The sequence below is a fragment of the Dermacentor andersoni genome, chromosome 4, assembly GCF_023375885.2.
Source record: "Dermacentor andersoni chromosome 4, qqDerAnde1_hic_scaffold, whole genome shotgun sequence".
NCBI lineage: Eukaryota > Metazoa > Arthropoda > Arachnida > Ixodida > Ixodidae > Dermacentor > Dermacentor andersoni.
The window spans coordinates 172,716,125-172,733,222 of NC_092817.1; the positions used below are offsets into that span (position 1 = coordinate 172,716,125).

A 17,098-nucleotide genomic window follows, 5' to 3' on the forward strand; every position below is an offset into this window, starting at 1 on the left:
TGTAACCAAGTGACATAACAGCAAAATTAAACAGCAATCGGTCACCGCATGGGGTTCAGACAATACATTATACATTGGCTACGAACCATCTTACAGGCATAATGCTAGCCTTTGTCGCATGTGGTGGTCTGGTAAGGAGCGACAACCTGCGGTACAAACAGATTGGACAGAGCCTCGCACCTGTTTGAACCAACAGTTGCCGTTGAAGATGAGCAACTTCCATTGCGAAGCAATCAGGTGACGCAGGCATCTGCTGCCGCAACCAACACAGCGACATGGACTACCCGGCATTTTAGCGTTAACTCCTTTCCAACCTGCACATTTATTTTCGTTCGAGGGCCGCTATGTGTGGCTCACACTTTGTGTCCCACATTATAGCAATGTGGACAAGTCGTTTTTGTAGGCATCACCTTCAGCAGCCATTCTTGCTGGCCTTTCCACCCATACGGCTATCAACTCCATACACTTCGAACCATGTAAGCACATATAATGGTCTCCGTTTTGAGCAAATCATGGCCGAGGCAGGCCACAAGCACAATTTGCCCATTGCTGCAGCAGGCCAGAACGAACGGGGCGCACCAGTTACGGTGTGTGTATACTGGGAGTCGATGTCGCTTTGCAAACTGCAGGAGCAAATGCTTACCTCGAGGGACTGCTTACCAATGCAACTGACCAGGCCCCTACATCCAAGAAACGTAACACAGTTACCACAAACAAGTGTGGTGGCAAAACCAGATTCTGCAATCAATCACTTCAGTGTAGCTTGCACAAAGACCCAGGCTATCAAGGAAGAGGAGCAATCATCAACGAGTCTAGGAATATGGAAAATGAGAAAGCTTGCATTCAAGAGAGAAGCCACTCTGCTCTGCAAGCATTGAAGGCTAAAAACATCAAGAAAAATAAAATGGTGCATAGCACATGTGCATAGGTTAATGCAAGACACATGCCGATGCTGCATCAGCTATTTCAGGAGAGGAATTGCGCATGACAACATACACTAGAAGATACTGCTACAGATATGTTAGGCTACTAGACAGTGACTGGTATTAAGTATCAGCGAAGAATCGGTTGACCTTTATATTGGGATGAAGATGAATGATCTCTAACAAAAATGGGCAATGAGAAAGCTTGCATTTATAGAAGAAAAATTACACTTGGCACAAACGGAATTGACATGGCTAGGAAGCTGATTAAGGGCAAACTGACGGAATTCAATCTTTTGGCCAGTGTCGTCCGTGCTTGGTCGGATGTTGCAGGTACATCTGAAGACGAAGAATTTGTAGAAAGTCCTTTTTGAGTTACCTGGATGACTCAGGCAAATGTCCGTGCTGGTGGAATGGTGGCTGAAGCTCTTTTCAGTCTTGACACAGTCCTCTGCAGACTTGATATCTCATTCATATTCTTCTGCATGCGCTTCTTTGTTCTTGGTGTAAAAGCCTTGCAAATTCGGCTCCAGCCCCTTCCTGTTGGCGCAGATAGGAGCTCCTGTGATGACAAAGATGTGCTTGGCATTGACTCTGTTGGGGCAAAACGGTGACACATGAGATACAGCACAGATTAGCCAAACTTATGTGTGTTTTCTTTTATGTTCGAACCAATTATACTGAACCATAAATATGAACAAACATTCATATCTGCTGCAAACAGCAAGCCTATACAGCATATATCAAACATATTTATTTCTGAACCATGTGTTGTTTACCTTGTAGTAGTAGCCAACGTCCTTCTTGTCCAGGCAGGTCCTTGTCCTTAGTTGTCCAACGACCTTGTTGTAGCAGGCAGCAGCTTCTGTTTAGTGCATGGAGTGTGTTGCTTTATACTGGTGCCGTCCTCATTACTGCATGTCTGGAACAGAAATTTTGACTGAATCAGAAATTGAAAAAGCAAAGGTTTGCAATATGAAATGCAAAAAGGTTTGACATATATGTTGTAATGATTTGCGACTACAGAGCACATGTAAATTTACACTGTCTGTTCTAGGGTGCTTAAGCAGCACGTTAAATAAATATTGCTATTGTCCATAAAATTGATGTCTGCCTAACTACAATGCATGTCAACAGCTTATGTATTATTAAGATCACAAATAAGAACATTTGTGGGTTCATTTATACACTAGAAGAGATCACACTGCTGGTTCCACAAGCAAATGCATGAAAGTCATGAAGCTATTAGAACTGATGCATTATTTTTCTGCACGAACGTGATGCACCGCTTCACTACTGCAAAAATAAATGCCCTACGGTAACCAATCTGAACAGCAAGAACATTTGGAACCAACAAGTACGAAATATGGGTGAATTATCATGCTTGCAACTGTTTAATACGTTAAATTCTGTACTTTCACCTCATTTTACCAAAGGATTATTCAGTTTTTGGACGAAAGACGTTGCCGGCGGACTCGAAAAAAAAGTTTAATATGTATATTGATAAGGCTACTCAGTCACCTACAACCACGGCTACAATAAGATGAAAAATGAGACGCTCGTTCCGATATCGCCCTTTCTTTCCTGATTGTGTGTGTAAACGACAGCCTCGCAAGTAAAGGTTTATTTAGGAAACAGCAACTGAGATCCTGACTGCTCATATGTAATGCAGGATCTAGTTCGTTAACTTGTGCTCGCCTGGAAGGTAATGAGACGGATATTATGTAATGATTCAAGCAGCGGTGTTAAACGACTCACCGTTATTGCCGTTGTCAGCCGCAGCAAAATCCAGCTCCCGTTTCGATGCAGACCTGTTCCGAATGGCTCACGACGGAAACCCAACTTCCGGGCTTACCTGTCCGCTTGCAAACACGTAACTTCACCCCAAGTTAATTAACGCGAGACATTGAAGCGCAAGAAACTAGTTTTAGAAACAAAGAAGCAACCAGTCTGAGTGTACGAACGAATGAATGCGTGCCGCCGTGCACTTGAAAATACCGGTAAAAATTTTAAATCCAGGCCAGAGGTCGCCTGAAAAATCGATGATGCTGAACGCTATTTGCGTTTATAATGACGAAACAATAAACTTGCTAACAAAGAGTACAATATATAATTAGCAATGATAATTTTGCCCTGTTTTTTATGTAAAAGAAAATGCTTCGGTAATTGTAAGAGAAAGTGTAAGATAAAATTGCGCTTACTACGACGCCTCTACCGGGAAATGTTGGAACTAACGAAAGCATCCCGAAGTGATGCTACTACGCTGGCTTTGTTAGCAGCGGCGCGCTGTCGATTTTTTCGCCCTCTGTGGCCATTTGTTGAACTTGAGAGTGTGCTACCCCTGACAGCACTACTGGCGGCGGCGGCTGCAAATTCCTGTGAACGGCGCGCTTGCGGGTGGGCAGTGATACAGTGGCTAGAAAGGGGAAGTGTGATTATCCCCGAGCAGCCACTATGGGAGTCGCTGACGCTGCCTAGCGATGCCACCACCAGATGGCGCTCGATCCTGTTTACACGTCGTCGTCGAGTTGAGCGCTTTTACAGCAGATGACTGCGAGTTTCCTACACGTGTTGTCGGAGTTTTTTCAGTCTGCTTGCTAAGATTTTCGTCGAAGTTTGTGCGAATGACGCACAATGAGCCGCCGTCAAAGCCATTGTTTTGTGCCCGGATGCATGACTGGTTACAAGTCATGCAAGAAAAAGTTTTCATTGTTCGGAGTCCCGAAGGAAGACGCCGTGTTTCAGAAGTGGCAAAGGAACATACCGAGAGCAGACAAGCCGCTTGAATGCAATGCAGCCGTATGTGAGCTGCATTTCGATCAGCAGTTCATCTCACGACACTTTGAACACTCAATTGACGGCCAAACAGTGCTCTTGGACCGAAGCAGGCCACTTCTTCTGCCGGGCGCCGTACCGACGATATTTCCAAATGTACCAAAGTACCTCTCCAAGGCAGTTCCGAAGAAAAGAAAGTCTAAAGAGAGGTCAAGCTTGCATTCCCCAGTGCCATCAAAAAGGCGTCGAAAGGATGGGCCGCTGCAACCACCTTCGCTAAACGACCTTGATCACCTTGATCTACCTGTGCCTTCCGACAATGAAGACGCACATGACTATAAGAATGTCCGTCTTCCGTCCAGCCGGTGGGGAAAGCACATTCTCAGCGAAGAACCGTTAAAGGTAGCTTATAGTGTGTGTTTAGCTGTGCCCAAAAACATGAGTGTTCTGCATGCACAAAAGCTGGTGCTTTTCACAGTCGTCGACACCGTGGTGAAGTGCGAAGTGTTTTGCGAGGGGTTCCGATCGCCCTGGAAACCTCAGGGGATCCAGCTTCTTTGCTGAAGGATGTTGACGCCATCTGTGTTTGCGCTGGGGCCGGACTTTTGGAAGAGTTCCCATTTGCGTCTTCGAATGCGAATTTAACAGTGTGGAATGACACCATCTACAACAAGTGTTGTAAGGGAGTTTCAGGGAGCGAAGAGGAATGCTGTATGAAGTGCAAGTATTTCAGAAAGCTTTTGATTAACCAAAGGTGCAGGAAAAAGAAACAAAAAGTAAGACCGAGCTCTGCCATGAAAATGAAGGCAAAAGCCGAAACAGTGCGTCGCCTCAGGACAAAGGTCAAAACTTTAGACCAAGTGATTTCAAAGCTGCAGCAGGAAAATGAGGAGATCGAAGAATCTGCCATCCTGAAGAGAATCGACATGCTCCCACCCAAACAGAAGGCTGCTATCATGCAATGCTTTGAAGCTGGGAGACGAAAATCCCCAAAAGGCATGCGTTATAGTCCAGAGTGGCTACTCGAGTGCATCATCATGCACATGAAAAGTCCTCGACTTTACGAACACGTCCGCAGAGAAAAAATACTTGCTCTGCCCAGCCGAAGCTGCCTCAAGAAATACAAAAGGCAGTATGAGAGCAGCTTCGGGTTCAATGCACATGTGCTTTCAGGCATCCTGAGAAAGACGAAAAAATTGAGTGACCTTGAATGCCACGGAGGGCTCATAATCGACGAAATGAAACTTTCCGAAAACTTGGGTGTTGCAGGAGGTGGAAAGATTGATGGGTTTGTAGACCTCGGTCCCTTTACACCCGAATCTGACAAAACACTCCCTTGCGACCACGGATTAGTGGTAATGTTTCAGCCGCTGTCAGGTTCGTGGCACCAGATTCTCGGTGTGTTTGCCTCTAAGGGCAATGTCAAGGCGCCACTACTCTCCAAGATCGTCTTAGAAGCGGTGATGCTAACTGAGAATGCTGGGCTGAGAGTGGATTATGTGACATGCGACGGAGCATCATGGAATCGGGCAATGTGGCATCAGTTTGGAATATCGGGTAAAGGAACAGCTATCAAGCCATCAACATCCCACCCCACTGATGATGACCGACGACTATTTTTCCTGTCAGACTTTCCACACTTAGTGAAGTGTGTGAGAAACGGCTTTGTTAAAGCTGGTTACAAGACACCAGCAGGGCATGTGGACGTGAAGCCACTAAAGATAGCATATGAACTGGACAAATGTGCCACAACGCTCAAAGTTATGCCAAAGATAAGCGAAGTCCACCTGAACCCCAATAATTTTGAAAAAATGAAAGTTAATTATGCCTTTCATCTTTTCAGCTCTGAAGTTCTGCGTGGCCTCTTCTTCTATAAGAGCCAAATTGACAAAGCCTTGGCACACCGGAAGCAGACAGACCATTTCATTGGATTTATGCAGAAGTTAATTGCCATCATGACATCAAGACTTCCATGCAGTGCCCTCAGACCAAATTCACCAGAAGAACAGGTGCTGAGTGATTCCCTACTTTACATCAACGAATGGGAAGCCAAAACAGGCCACTCAAAAGCAGGTTTTTTGTCTTCAAGTACAGCAGAGGGTTTAAGAGTGACCCTTCAAGGAACGTTGGAGCTTTTAAGATACCTAACGGAGCAAGTAGGGTACAAATATTTGCTAACTTCCCGCCTGAGCCAGGATCCCATAGAGAAGTTGTTTGGCATAATTCGCCAGTTTTCGGGATGTAATGATCATCCAACCTCAGCACAGTTCCTGACTGCTGTTAACTGTCTGAGCTTCAATAATTTAGTAAAAGCTCTAGACACAGGCAACTGCTCAGGTGGCGCAATCGTGTCATTTGTCGGACCAGCTGAGGCAGCTGACCAAGTGGATAACTTGATTGGTGCAGGAAGAATTGACGAAGCCTCCAGCGTGCTTGAAACATCATCCTTGTGCACTGATCATCCTTATCCGGAGAAGCATAGTGATGCAAGGCTGGTATTTTATTTGGCTGGCTATGTGGCCCGGCGGAAAATACTAACAACGAAATGTCGGGACTGCTTTGAGCAGCTGCTGACATCGGTTGAGAATTCAGATGAAGCTCTCTCATCTTTCACCCAGTTTTGTGATAAAGGAGGGCTTCTGTATCCCTCAAGACAACTTTTTTCATTCGTGGAAGCTTTGGAGGATAGCTTCACAATGTGGTTCAGTTGTAAGAAAGTCCAAAGAGATAGCGTCACCGATATTTTGCATTGTATGCAACACGTGCCTTCCATTGGTTGTGATGCCCACAAAGAAGCACTGTCAAGCAATATAGTGAAGTTTTTTATCTTGACACGACTTCACTTTTACATCAAGTCTTTGAACAAAGAAAGAATATCAACGCGAGAAAAAAAGAAACATCTGAAGATGCGCCGCACTACATAACCAACACAACAATGCGGATGCTCACTTTGCCTAATCTTAACTTGCTGAATAAAACTGATAAAAATTAAGAAGCTTGTGTGGGTCTCAGTTATTTTTTATTTTCATACACAGTGCTATGGTGCCTGTTTGTTAGGAATTAGTAGTCAACACCAGCATGCCAGCAATTTTGAATCTCCAGTAATGCAGGTCATCTCACAAGGTGAACCGATTAACTAACTCAGATCTCACGGGTTAATGAGGAGCAAGATCGGCAGGAGGGCACGAAGGCAGTTACAATAAGGTCATTTTCGCAGTATTATTTAGGAGCTAATGCCGCGGTCGTGATAAATTAGTTTCGGATATAGGTCAAACATGGCGCCGTTCAACAGATCAGCGTCGCTCGTCGAATGGATAAACGCAGATCTCGGCACTAATACGCTCTGTGTTTAGTCTAGTAAACATGTGAAACTGCGATCGCGTGGCCTCCGCTGTAGAATCAACGCCACCAGATGCATGTACGGAATAGGCAGCTGTAGATGCATTTTGGACCGGTTTTGCAACAGCGCAAAGCGAAGTGCGGAGGCCATGCGATCGTAGCTGCCTCAGATATGGCTTCATTATGACTGCAGCTAATCTAAAAAAAGGAGTGTAGAACACCAAGCTGCCTCAGTGCCGCGGCTGGAATGCCACAGTGCCTACAGCAGACCGCCGCCTCCAAGCGACGTGTAAGCGAATGCGAGCGCCACCTGAGCGGAACATCCGAGAAGCCCACGCGAGACGCGGCGCCTTGCGCACACTTCCCCTATTCTAGCCACTGTAGCAGTGAGTGGGCCAGCGAGATAGGAAGAATGCGCATGCGCACTGCGATACTCTCGGCAGCAGGCACCGAGCCGCGAGACGGCGTGCACGCACATGGCCACGGGCTCGCATGGTCTCCAAATTTATGAATGCGACTGTACGTAACTAGCCTGGCTTTCGTGAACTTCATCCTCGGGATTTCTGGATTTGCCGCAGTAGTCTGGTTTCATGCTTGCCGGAGTGAGTGGCCGACGCTCTAGGCATCGGTACCTTCCACGGCGCCACGCGGAAAAGACTAATCGCCTTTCTTGATAAGCGATAGAACCGCCCGCATGGTTCTGTTGCTCGAAGCACGATTGAGAACGCTGCAATATGATAGCGCATGAGCTAAGTGACGTCGTTTTATTTGCTATTTTGAAGGCTCTTTTTTAAACGCCAAAGAAATCTCGTCACGCAACATGCACGTTGTCACAAAAGATGGGAACACTTTCTACATTGTGACAAAATGCACTTGGCACTAAAGTAAATGTTGGAAAGTTTTAATCATTAATCTCTTTTATATACAATAAGCGAAATATAAGCATATTGAGGAGCAACACATAAGGCAAAAGATATGTCGTTGGCCTCGCCCAGCAACTGTTAACCACTTTTTAAAATCTTTCGTTCAGGTTACGTGGAACACCAGGTAGATCGAACCCAGGCAGGTACGCAGGCCGCAGTCTGTATAGAAGCAACAATCGCATCATCTTGGCCAACATGCAGTGATTGTAACAGCTCGTTTAAAAAAATCGTACTTTCGCCCTCAAGGCGAAGCATCGATTGGCATAGCAAATTAGTGCGCAGTTATATGAAGTAAGCACAGTAGCTTTATCGGCCGTCTAAACTTGGAAACATTCGCTTACTAACTCAAGTAGCAAGCATATGGTGTCAGCGTGCACGAGCCAACACGAACACATCACGCTCGATGGGCAGTCGCTGTGGCAACGCTGATGTGAGCAACGCGGCAGCAGCAGTAGCGAGCGAAGTGACCTTCGTGTGGTCTACGGCTTCAACGCAAGAGCGGTGAGCACACAGTGTGCGCGTAGATATGAACCGTCCGCAGATTATGTCAAGATACGGCACGCGCGACCGTAGAAACAGCACTTGTTCGTGCAGTCGAAGCCGCGCACCCTTCCTCCATCCCGCGCCGCCTCGATCACCGCTTGCCTTCACATATGGCGCGCGATATAGGGCCTCGATCATCAATTGCCCTTGCGCCCGGCTGTGAAATGCGCAGTTGCTGCTGGAGCACAACCTCGCTGCCCTCCATCCCATCCCCTCACAACCTTTCGCGCGACAGGAAACGGCGAGTTTGCTCTCCGATTTCTTCGTTCGCATGCGCCAGATTAAGCCGCGATCGTCGGCTTCCTTTTGTCATGACTGGGGGCTCAATCCCGCCGTTCGTAACCCGTTGTCAAGATTGGAGTCCGGCATGAATTAGAAGGTAGCTGGCCCATACCGTCGCCCAACTTACCCACGCTGAGGACGTTGATGAAGGGAAGGACAGCTTCTCATCGAGAACGAGGAATATGGGTTTATTTACAGTAACTACATGCAGTTCACCAGTATAGCATGACTGCGAGAGAAAGTGTGCACCAAGCATACGCACAACAGCGGCTTATAACCACTCGGTCTCCCCCTTGATTCCAAGGGGACGGAAACGTTAGTCCAATCATTGTAAACACGCTGTCTCTCCGCAGGACGGCTTACACACAAACATGCACACACACACACATGTTCTCGGTCCGAAACCGACATCACACGAATTTCGTAGAACTCTGAGCGGACCTTCGCAGTGCGTACGGGTAGCCATTGTCTTTTGTCTTGGTCGGCGCGTGGGGAGAGGTCTCCGACGACGTTCCCGTGGCAGCTCTCCCACGCATAGCAGATCAGGTCCGCGTTGGTGGGTTCGGTAACCATAGTTGGCCCGCCGAACCCATTCTGTCACAACGGCGGCGAGGCTAGAGCGTAACGGTGGCGGTTTCAGCGCAAAGGCTGCTTCGTCAAACGCATCCTAGCTGAAGCGACGGAGAGCGGAGGACGCGCGTATTGTTCCCGACACAAAGTCGACTTAGTCACGCCGTGGCTAGAGGTTGGCAGTGGCGTTCCAGGAAATTTGCTGCCACTGACGCCACTGGCCGGCAAAACTTGCACTGCAGCTGGCCGTTCTTAACACCTTGCATGCTTTCACTCGCACATACAGCTTACGACGCGCGCCAACAGTGTTATCGCCGTTGGACTTTATACGCAACATCACGGCGACCACACAAATGCGCTTGGAGTGTCCATGTAATTCCTATCCACATAAACATCTTTTCCGTGCAGCAAAGCACAAGCGTTACTTATACAGGTCTTCTCGTTTTTTTTCTAATATGGCAAGCCTCCATTATCTCTCTTCAAAGCATGTTCATGCTCTGGCCCAGAATTCGATAGCTTGATAGTAATAGCTCACAGGAAGAGGACCGACAGGACACTCGTAAATGCAATAAAGTACTATTCTTAACAGATCACTAATGTTTCCGCGCAAGATGGCTGATATATAACTACCTGTCTGCCCGAACCAGACGTTTCCTAATGCGAGCGGAATTTTATGCCCAACGTCAACAGCGCACATGATGCACGGCCTGGCTTAGCCCTTACAACAAGTGAATTTCTTTCGTGGCGCAGTAATATGTGGGCGCAACCTAGCTTGTTTACGCGGCACAGAAGAAGCACTAGGTAAAGATAGGGTGTTTCCGTCTTGCTTCACCTCAAAGAAAATGTCTTTAGAAAAGCTGTTAAAACTGAGAAATGATGCGATTGTAGCTTTTATGTGAAATGCGCTCTGCTCACTTGCCTATGTTGTATATATGTAGATAAGCCGTCCCTAATAAAATTAAGGTGCGCGTTAGTCCATGTCCTGTATATTGGTCTCTCATTCAATACCGTTTGAAGCTGGCACATTCCTTTATTCCATTCACATATGCATGCTCTGAATTAAATCAGTGCGTTGAAAGGTAAACATAAGGTATTCGCGCATAAGAATACGCAGGAAGAGCTGTGGCATTTAGAATTTTGCAGCATAGTGTTTTATGTCATGTCGGCAGAAAAACATTGTCCGCTAGGAACCATTGTCAGGTCGCCACGCACCTGTCCCCCTCCGAGGCACATGCCGATCATGCAAGTACCGATCATGCTGGTGATGTTTGTGTCTGATTTTATGTTGCTGCTCTATTTTCTGTAGGATGTCGAGGCACTGACTCTGTCGACGACTGTGTCACAGGACCTGACGTTGAACAGTGACGTGCTGAGCAGTATGACAACGGCCATGGCAAATCACGGCGTAAGTGAATGCCTTTCGTTGGTCCTAATACACCATTTGGTTCTCAGCTTCATTATTCTGGTACCGTGGCACTTGCTTCCCTGTGATTCGTGGGTCACTGATATGGCTACCAGAGTTGTGCCTAATGGAAGAAGTCTCTTTAGGGCTTCGGAAAGTCGGTTGTCACCCCACGTATGTAACGAATGGGCTTTCTTCCCTGTTTTGATTCAACTTTCTCCGCGCATTTTGTTAGCGCCATTTCCAATATGGAAGAATAACCATAGTTGGCCCGCCGAACCCATTCTGTCACAACGGCGGCGAGGCTAAAGCGTAACGGTGGCGGTTTCAGCACAAAGGCTGCTTCGTCAAACGCATCCTAGCTGAAGCGACGGAGAGCGGAGGACGCGCGTATTGTTCCCGACACAAAGTCGACTTAGTCACGCCGTGGCTAGAGGTTGGCGGCGGCGTTCCAGGAAATTTGCTGCCACTGACGCCACTGGCCGGCAAAACTTGCACTGCAGCTGGCCGTTCTTAACACCTTGCATGCTTTCACTCGCACATACAGCTTACGACGCGCGCCAACAGTGTTATCGCCGTTGGACTTTATACGCAACATCACGGCGACCACACAAATGCGCTTGGAGTGTCCATGTAATTCCTATCCACATAAACATCTTTTCCGTGCAGCAAAGCACAAGCGTTACTTATACAGGTCTTCTCGTTTTTTTTCTAATATGGCAAGCCTCCATTATCTCTCTTCAAAGCATGTTCATGCTCTGGCCCAGAATTCGATAGCTTGATAGTAATAGCTCACAGGAAGAGGACCGACAGGACACTCGTAAATGCAATAAAGTACTATTCTTAACAGATCACTAATGTTTCCGCGCAAGATGGCTGATATATAACTACCTGTCTGCCCGAACCAGACGTTTCCTAATGCGAGCGGAATTTTATGCCCAACGTCAACAGCGCACATGATGCACGGCCTGGCTTAGCCCTTACAACAAGTGAATTTCTTTCGTGGCGCAGTAATATGTGGGCGCAACCTAGCTTGTTTACGCGGCACAGAAGAAGCACTAGGTAAAGATAGGGTGTTTCCGTCTTGCTTCACCTCAAAGAAAATGTCTTTAGAAAAGCTGTTAAAACTGAGAAATGATGCGATTGTAGCTTTTATGTGAAATGCGCTCTGCTCACTTGCCTATGTTGTATATATGTAGATAAGCCGTCCCTAATAAAATTAAGGTGCGCGTTAGTCCATGTCCTGTATCTTGGTCTCTCATTCAATACCGTTTGAAGCTGGCACATTCCTTTATTCCATTCACATATGCATGCTCTGAATTAAATCAGTGCGTTGAAGGGTAAACATAAGGTATTCGCGCATAAGAATACGCAGGAAGAGCTGTGGCATTTAGAATTTTGCAGCATAGTGTTTTATGTCATGTCGGCAGAAAAACATTGTCCGCTAGGAACCATTGTCAGGTCGCCACGCACCTGTCCCCCTCCGAGGCACATGCCAATCATGCAAGTACCGATCATGCTGGTGATGTTTGTGTCTGATTTTATGTTGCTGCTCTATTTTCTGTAGGATGTCGAGGCACTGACTCTGTCGACGACTGTGTCAGAGGACCTGACGTTGAACAGTGACGTGCTGAGCAGTATGACAACGGCGATGGCAAATCACGGCGTAAGTGAATGCCTTTCGTTGGTCCTAATACACCATTTGGTTCTCAGCTTCATTATTCTGGTACCGTGGCACTTGCTTCCCTGTGATTCGTGGGTCACTGATATGGCTACCAGAGTTGTGCCTAATGGAAGAAGTCTCTTTAGGGCTTCGGAAAGTCGGTTGTCACCCCACGTATGTAACGAATGGGCTTTCTTCCCTGTTTTGATTCAACTTTCTCCGCGCATTTTGTTAGCGCCATTTCCAATATGGAAGAAGTTAAGCGCTTAACACCTGTTGCTTCTTTGCTCAGCTATACCTTTACATGGGCTATGTGCAGGCTACGTTCATAAAGCAGGAACAATAGATGGTCAAATATTGGCTGTAAAGGCTCACCTTTACAGTCCAGGATAGCGCCATAGAGAAAGAAATTCAACAAGAGGGGACACTCGGCAAAAACTGGCAACAGGAAACACGCCACGCCTAGTGTCAACTCCATTCATTAGTTGACGCAAGGATCGGGAAAAAAAAAAAGAATCTGAAACTAACTTACAGACGTTTTATTTTTTTGTTCTTTCCCACTAAAACACAAAAAGTTTTACGTATAAATGAACCTATACTTCGCGACTTATTTTTCTTTCGTCACCTAGCAACAAGCTAGCGGCACGCCAGACGCGCCATATGCATGCGTGATTCGCCAGGCATGCAACCGAGGCGAGCGAGGCCGCCTGCGCATGTGAAGCTCGCCTGCTCGGCGACCCGTCTCTTTTGGATGTAGCCCGTTTGTCGGGCTCCCGGCATTTTCTTGCTATGCGTCTGCATTTCGACACGGCACCGCTGCACTACTGGACTGCATCAAGGTGAGGAATTTTGTTCGACAGTCTGCGACGCACTTCAAGCACATTTATTCTTACTGCGCAAAACTGAACCCTATATATAGTGATGCAGTTATCGAAAAACAGCGCCACCATCCAGGTCTAGTTAAATTGAGTTAATTGCTAGTACTGGGAGATGTTTGCGACACTTTCTGTGAGCCCAACCATTATTATTATAACTTATTTGGGTAGTTCTTGGGCACGCTCGCCGCACCTGGTTTTGTGACGAAAAGCACCTCGGCCGCATGACGCAGATTCGCGTGCACTGAACCTTACCGGGACAAGTTTTGGCGTTTTCTGTGACCCCAGACACTATTGTACCAATTTTGCTACTTTTGGGGGTACCTTTCATGCAATGTGGCCGCGCTCGGTGTAGTGGCGCAGTTAGCGAAAAACAGCTAGGTTGTGTGCAGCAGTTAGTTTCGCGTGTACAGTACTCACGGATTGAAATGGAACATTCAGAGCGAGTGACCGTCGCTGCATGCAGCGCCGCCCGTGGATGCCCATGAAACCAAGGTGATGCATTGGGGTATAGCGCGAGGGGGAGAACATCTACAAAGCAGAATTGCTCCTTCCGGTCGCCAACGAGCCAGCCTGTGGTTTACCACAGGCTGGGCCTGTTCGAATTTCGGAGTTCAGGCAGCCCGCTGGCAGTCCGCTGGCAGATAGCTAGTTCCGGTTCTGATAGGAAGTCACGTGGGCTGGGATCCCAAGACAACCCGAACTTGCCCGAAGTTTGCAAAATCGAACGCCGGGACAGCTGGCCAAATGTAAACAAGCTACCAGCATGGCAGCGTCCGGCGCGCGCTCGGTGTAGTCGGCCCATTTATGCGTTGCCAGATTGAAAATGTAGTTGCATTCAGGGATGCGATCACTTTCTCGCGATTTCACGCGACTCGGCGCAGGACGCGCACTGGGCCAACGTCACGTACCTTGCGCGCTGTGCAACAGAGGGCCTCCGACGCGGCGGATACAAGACTCAAAATCGCGCGTAAGTGATTGTATACTCGAAAGCGAGGATCCCTGCTCGCTGCGATCACGTCGCCCACTGGCGACATTGATGACTTGGCGTTGCGGCATCACAAGACATGAAAAAGCAGGTTATCGGGTAGGTCTCATACACATAAAATTTCGTGCCCACCTGCTTGGGCTTCGATTTCAGAAAGTTCGTTGTGGCTGATGGTGCTTCTCATTTTCACTCTAAGTAGCTGGGGACGCGGCTGGCGCATGAAAATGCACGTGGCCGGTGATCAGCGAATCGTTTCACACGAAAAAAACATTGGTCGCTATCATGAGAGCAATAAGCCGATGTACGTGTGTCAAATGTACCGAGTGCAATCAGTGTATTCTTAGATCAACGGCCTGCAGTTTGAACACATATCGGTTTCGAGCTGCCACCTAATTATACGACGGAGAGACGGAGCGAACACGGACTAGCTGCAAAGCTATCGCTAACTGCAGAAAAACGAGATATGTACTATCGGCCAAAAAAGTAAACGGACCACGGCTCAAGTGGCCGGAGCGGCTGCGGGGCCACACCGGGCCGCTGCTATCGCGCTGCGCGCGCTGACGAAAAGAGTGCCCCGAGTGACGCCAGACTTCGCCCTCACTCTCACGCGGGGCTTCGTCATGCTTGTTAAATTTCGAGTGCACCGTTCGGTTGCTCTGCTGCTGACGGTCGCAAAGAAGGGGACCGTGCGTTGCCGGTAGTCCAGCACATGGCGCTGTCGTGCAGTGGCGGGCGGCCGCAGCGCATAGAAGCGCGGCACTTAGAAGGAACGAAGACCCGTTGTGATTGTGGTTTTGCTTATATTCACCTTGTGTTTCATATTAGTGCATGTCGCCGGCCTCCACCGCTGCTCGATTTTGGGCAGGATAACGCAAGTAGCCGCAACGGCGGCTACGGTGACGCGCGCTCTTTCACGTCCGCGCAACAAGTTAGATAGCGGGAAGCGCTGCGCAGACGTCCGAAGCTATAGTGGCGGCGCTCTACGACTCGATGCCAAGGCGACTAAGCCAAGTCATCGCGGTCGACGGCAACTTTTCATCGCACTGAGGACCCCTTCAAGCCATGGAATGCTTCCGTGAATAAACTTTCGCGACTAACTAGTTTCTCCGATTCGTCTTCCCAATTATCTTTTCCTGGCCGTACTTTTGTAAAGTTTCATAACAGCCTACGCATTGTAGTAGCTAACTAAAGCAGTTTTCAGAGGCGTCACTCATGTAAATAGTAAACCCACTGCTGGAGACACTGCCAGAAAAGTACCCTTGACAGGAAAGCCGTGCCCTCAATAAAGCTTCGCGCCTGTAACTTATCGGGCTGGCATGAAAAAGCGCGCATCACTATCACTACCATTGCTGCTACTTGTGTTATGCAGCTTAAAATGGAGCAGCGGTGGATGCCGGCGACATGCACTAATATGAAACACAAGGTGAACATAAGCAAAACAACAATCAGAACGGGTCTTCATTCCTTCTGAGTCCCGCGCTTCGATGCGCTGCGGCTGCCCACTACTAAAGCCCCTAAATCTCCCAAAGTAGCGCCATTCACTTCCCTCCTCCTCCGCTCGGCGCGGCCTCGACGGTGGCGCCGCCGGTGGTGGGCCTGCCGTAGCAGACGACGGCTAACGCGCTACGGGAGGAAATCTGCAGAAAAGTTCGTTCGAGCCCTGCGGAGCCGTTTTTTCAATCGAGATCTTTCTTCGTCAGTCAGTAACTGGCCTTTAGAATTTCGTGTTGGAATTGCGGAATAAATAGAGAAAATGGCCATTATTCAAGGCGTATTTAAGGCGTAAAGCGCGCGACGTTGAGAGTTCTTGTTGCTGAAACATGACGCAAGCACGTGGTGTACTCAAACGCGGGCAATTACCAAAGTTTCAGGTGCTGACAGCGTGAAAGTATGTGTACGTGGTTTCGTAGGTTCATTTACGTACCTGCAGGATACTTTTGTTCGGCCGGCGCATGAGAGATTGCTGACCGCCCACAGCCGGAATGGCTGTGTGCGGGCAGCAATGCCTGGCAACAGGGCAGTTTTTTTCATTGTGGGGTGCTTTGGTAATCGGGCCGATATATTGGTTTTTTTTTTTTACAAGTACTGCTCCAGGAGGGCACATGTAATGGCTAACAGAGGCCTCTGAAGAGCACGTGACATTACAATAATGCAGGCGTCGCAGGGAGTGTTCGCATACAAAATTGGCTGTCCGCGATCTTATACCCTCTTGGCATGCACAGGCTTCGGCGAGCCCCATTTAGCCCTGGTTCTAGCTTTGGTGTTCCCGTTGCCGCTTTGGTGGCCTGGAGGCGCCGTCAATAATACGAAATAATGACAAGGTGTTATAACTAGTAAATAAAATTTATTGAAGAAATACAATTGCGCCGAGGCGCCAACTGCTAAAGCAGCGCTAGCGCGCCTGCGCGAGTATTATGAAATGCCAACGAGGAATTTACCGGCCCACGTACGACTCTACGATCAAAGTGCACGTTAAACTTCCTCAGGCGAGCTAGATAACGTTATCCGGAGCCATCCAAGACCTGCATCCTAGCTTTGGTCGCTTCGGAACGTTAAAAACGTTAATCACCACAAACCAAATCATACATGCGGGCATACATTGGAAGCTAAAAGACTGCATCGTAAGTCATACTGAGCCTTGCAAAAGCGTCAAGAATGTGCTAACTTCTGGTGGAGCTCGAAACACACCCTGAATAAAGTCGCTTTTATGTCACAGGCCAGCTGCAGATGCGTGCATTTCACCGCAAGACGACACTACATGAGACAAAGAAAGCACATTCGAAAAAGAAACTCAAACAACGCGCTAAAACCCACG

The 17,098-nt window shown here is 47.9% G+C and overlaps 1 protein-coding gene across 2 annotated transcripts in view; it reads left to right on the forward strand.

The window, feature by feature from the left end:
- LOC126530691 (uncharacterized) overlaps positions 1-17,098 on the forward strand; it is a 202,881-nt gene that overhangs the window by 46,862 nt on the left and 138,921 nt on the right. For both annotated transcript variants that reach the window (XM_072287974.1, XM_072287975.1), the window contains 2 exons: positions 10,662-10,760; positions 12,325-12,423. In XM_072287974.1, the coding sequence (XP_072144075.1) occupies positions 10,662-10,760; positions 12,325-12,423 (198 nt within the window). The remainder of the gene's footprint in view (positions 1-10,661; positions 10,761-12,324; positions 12,424-17,098) is intronic.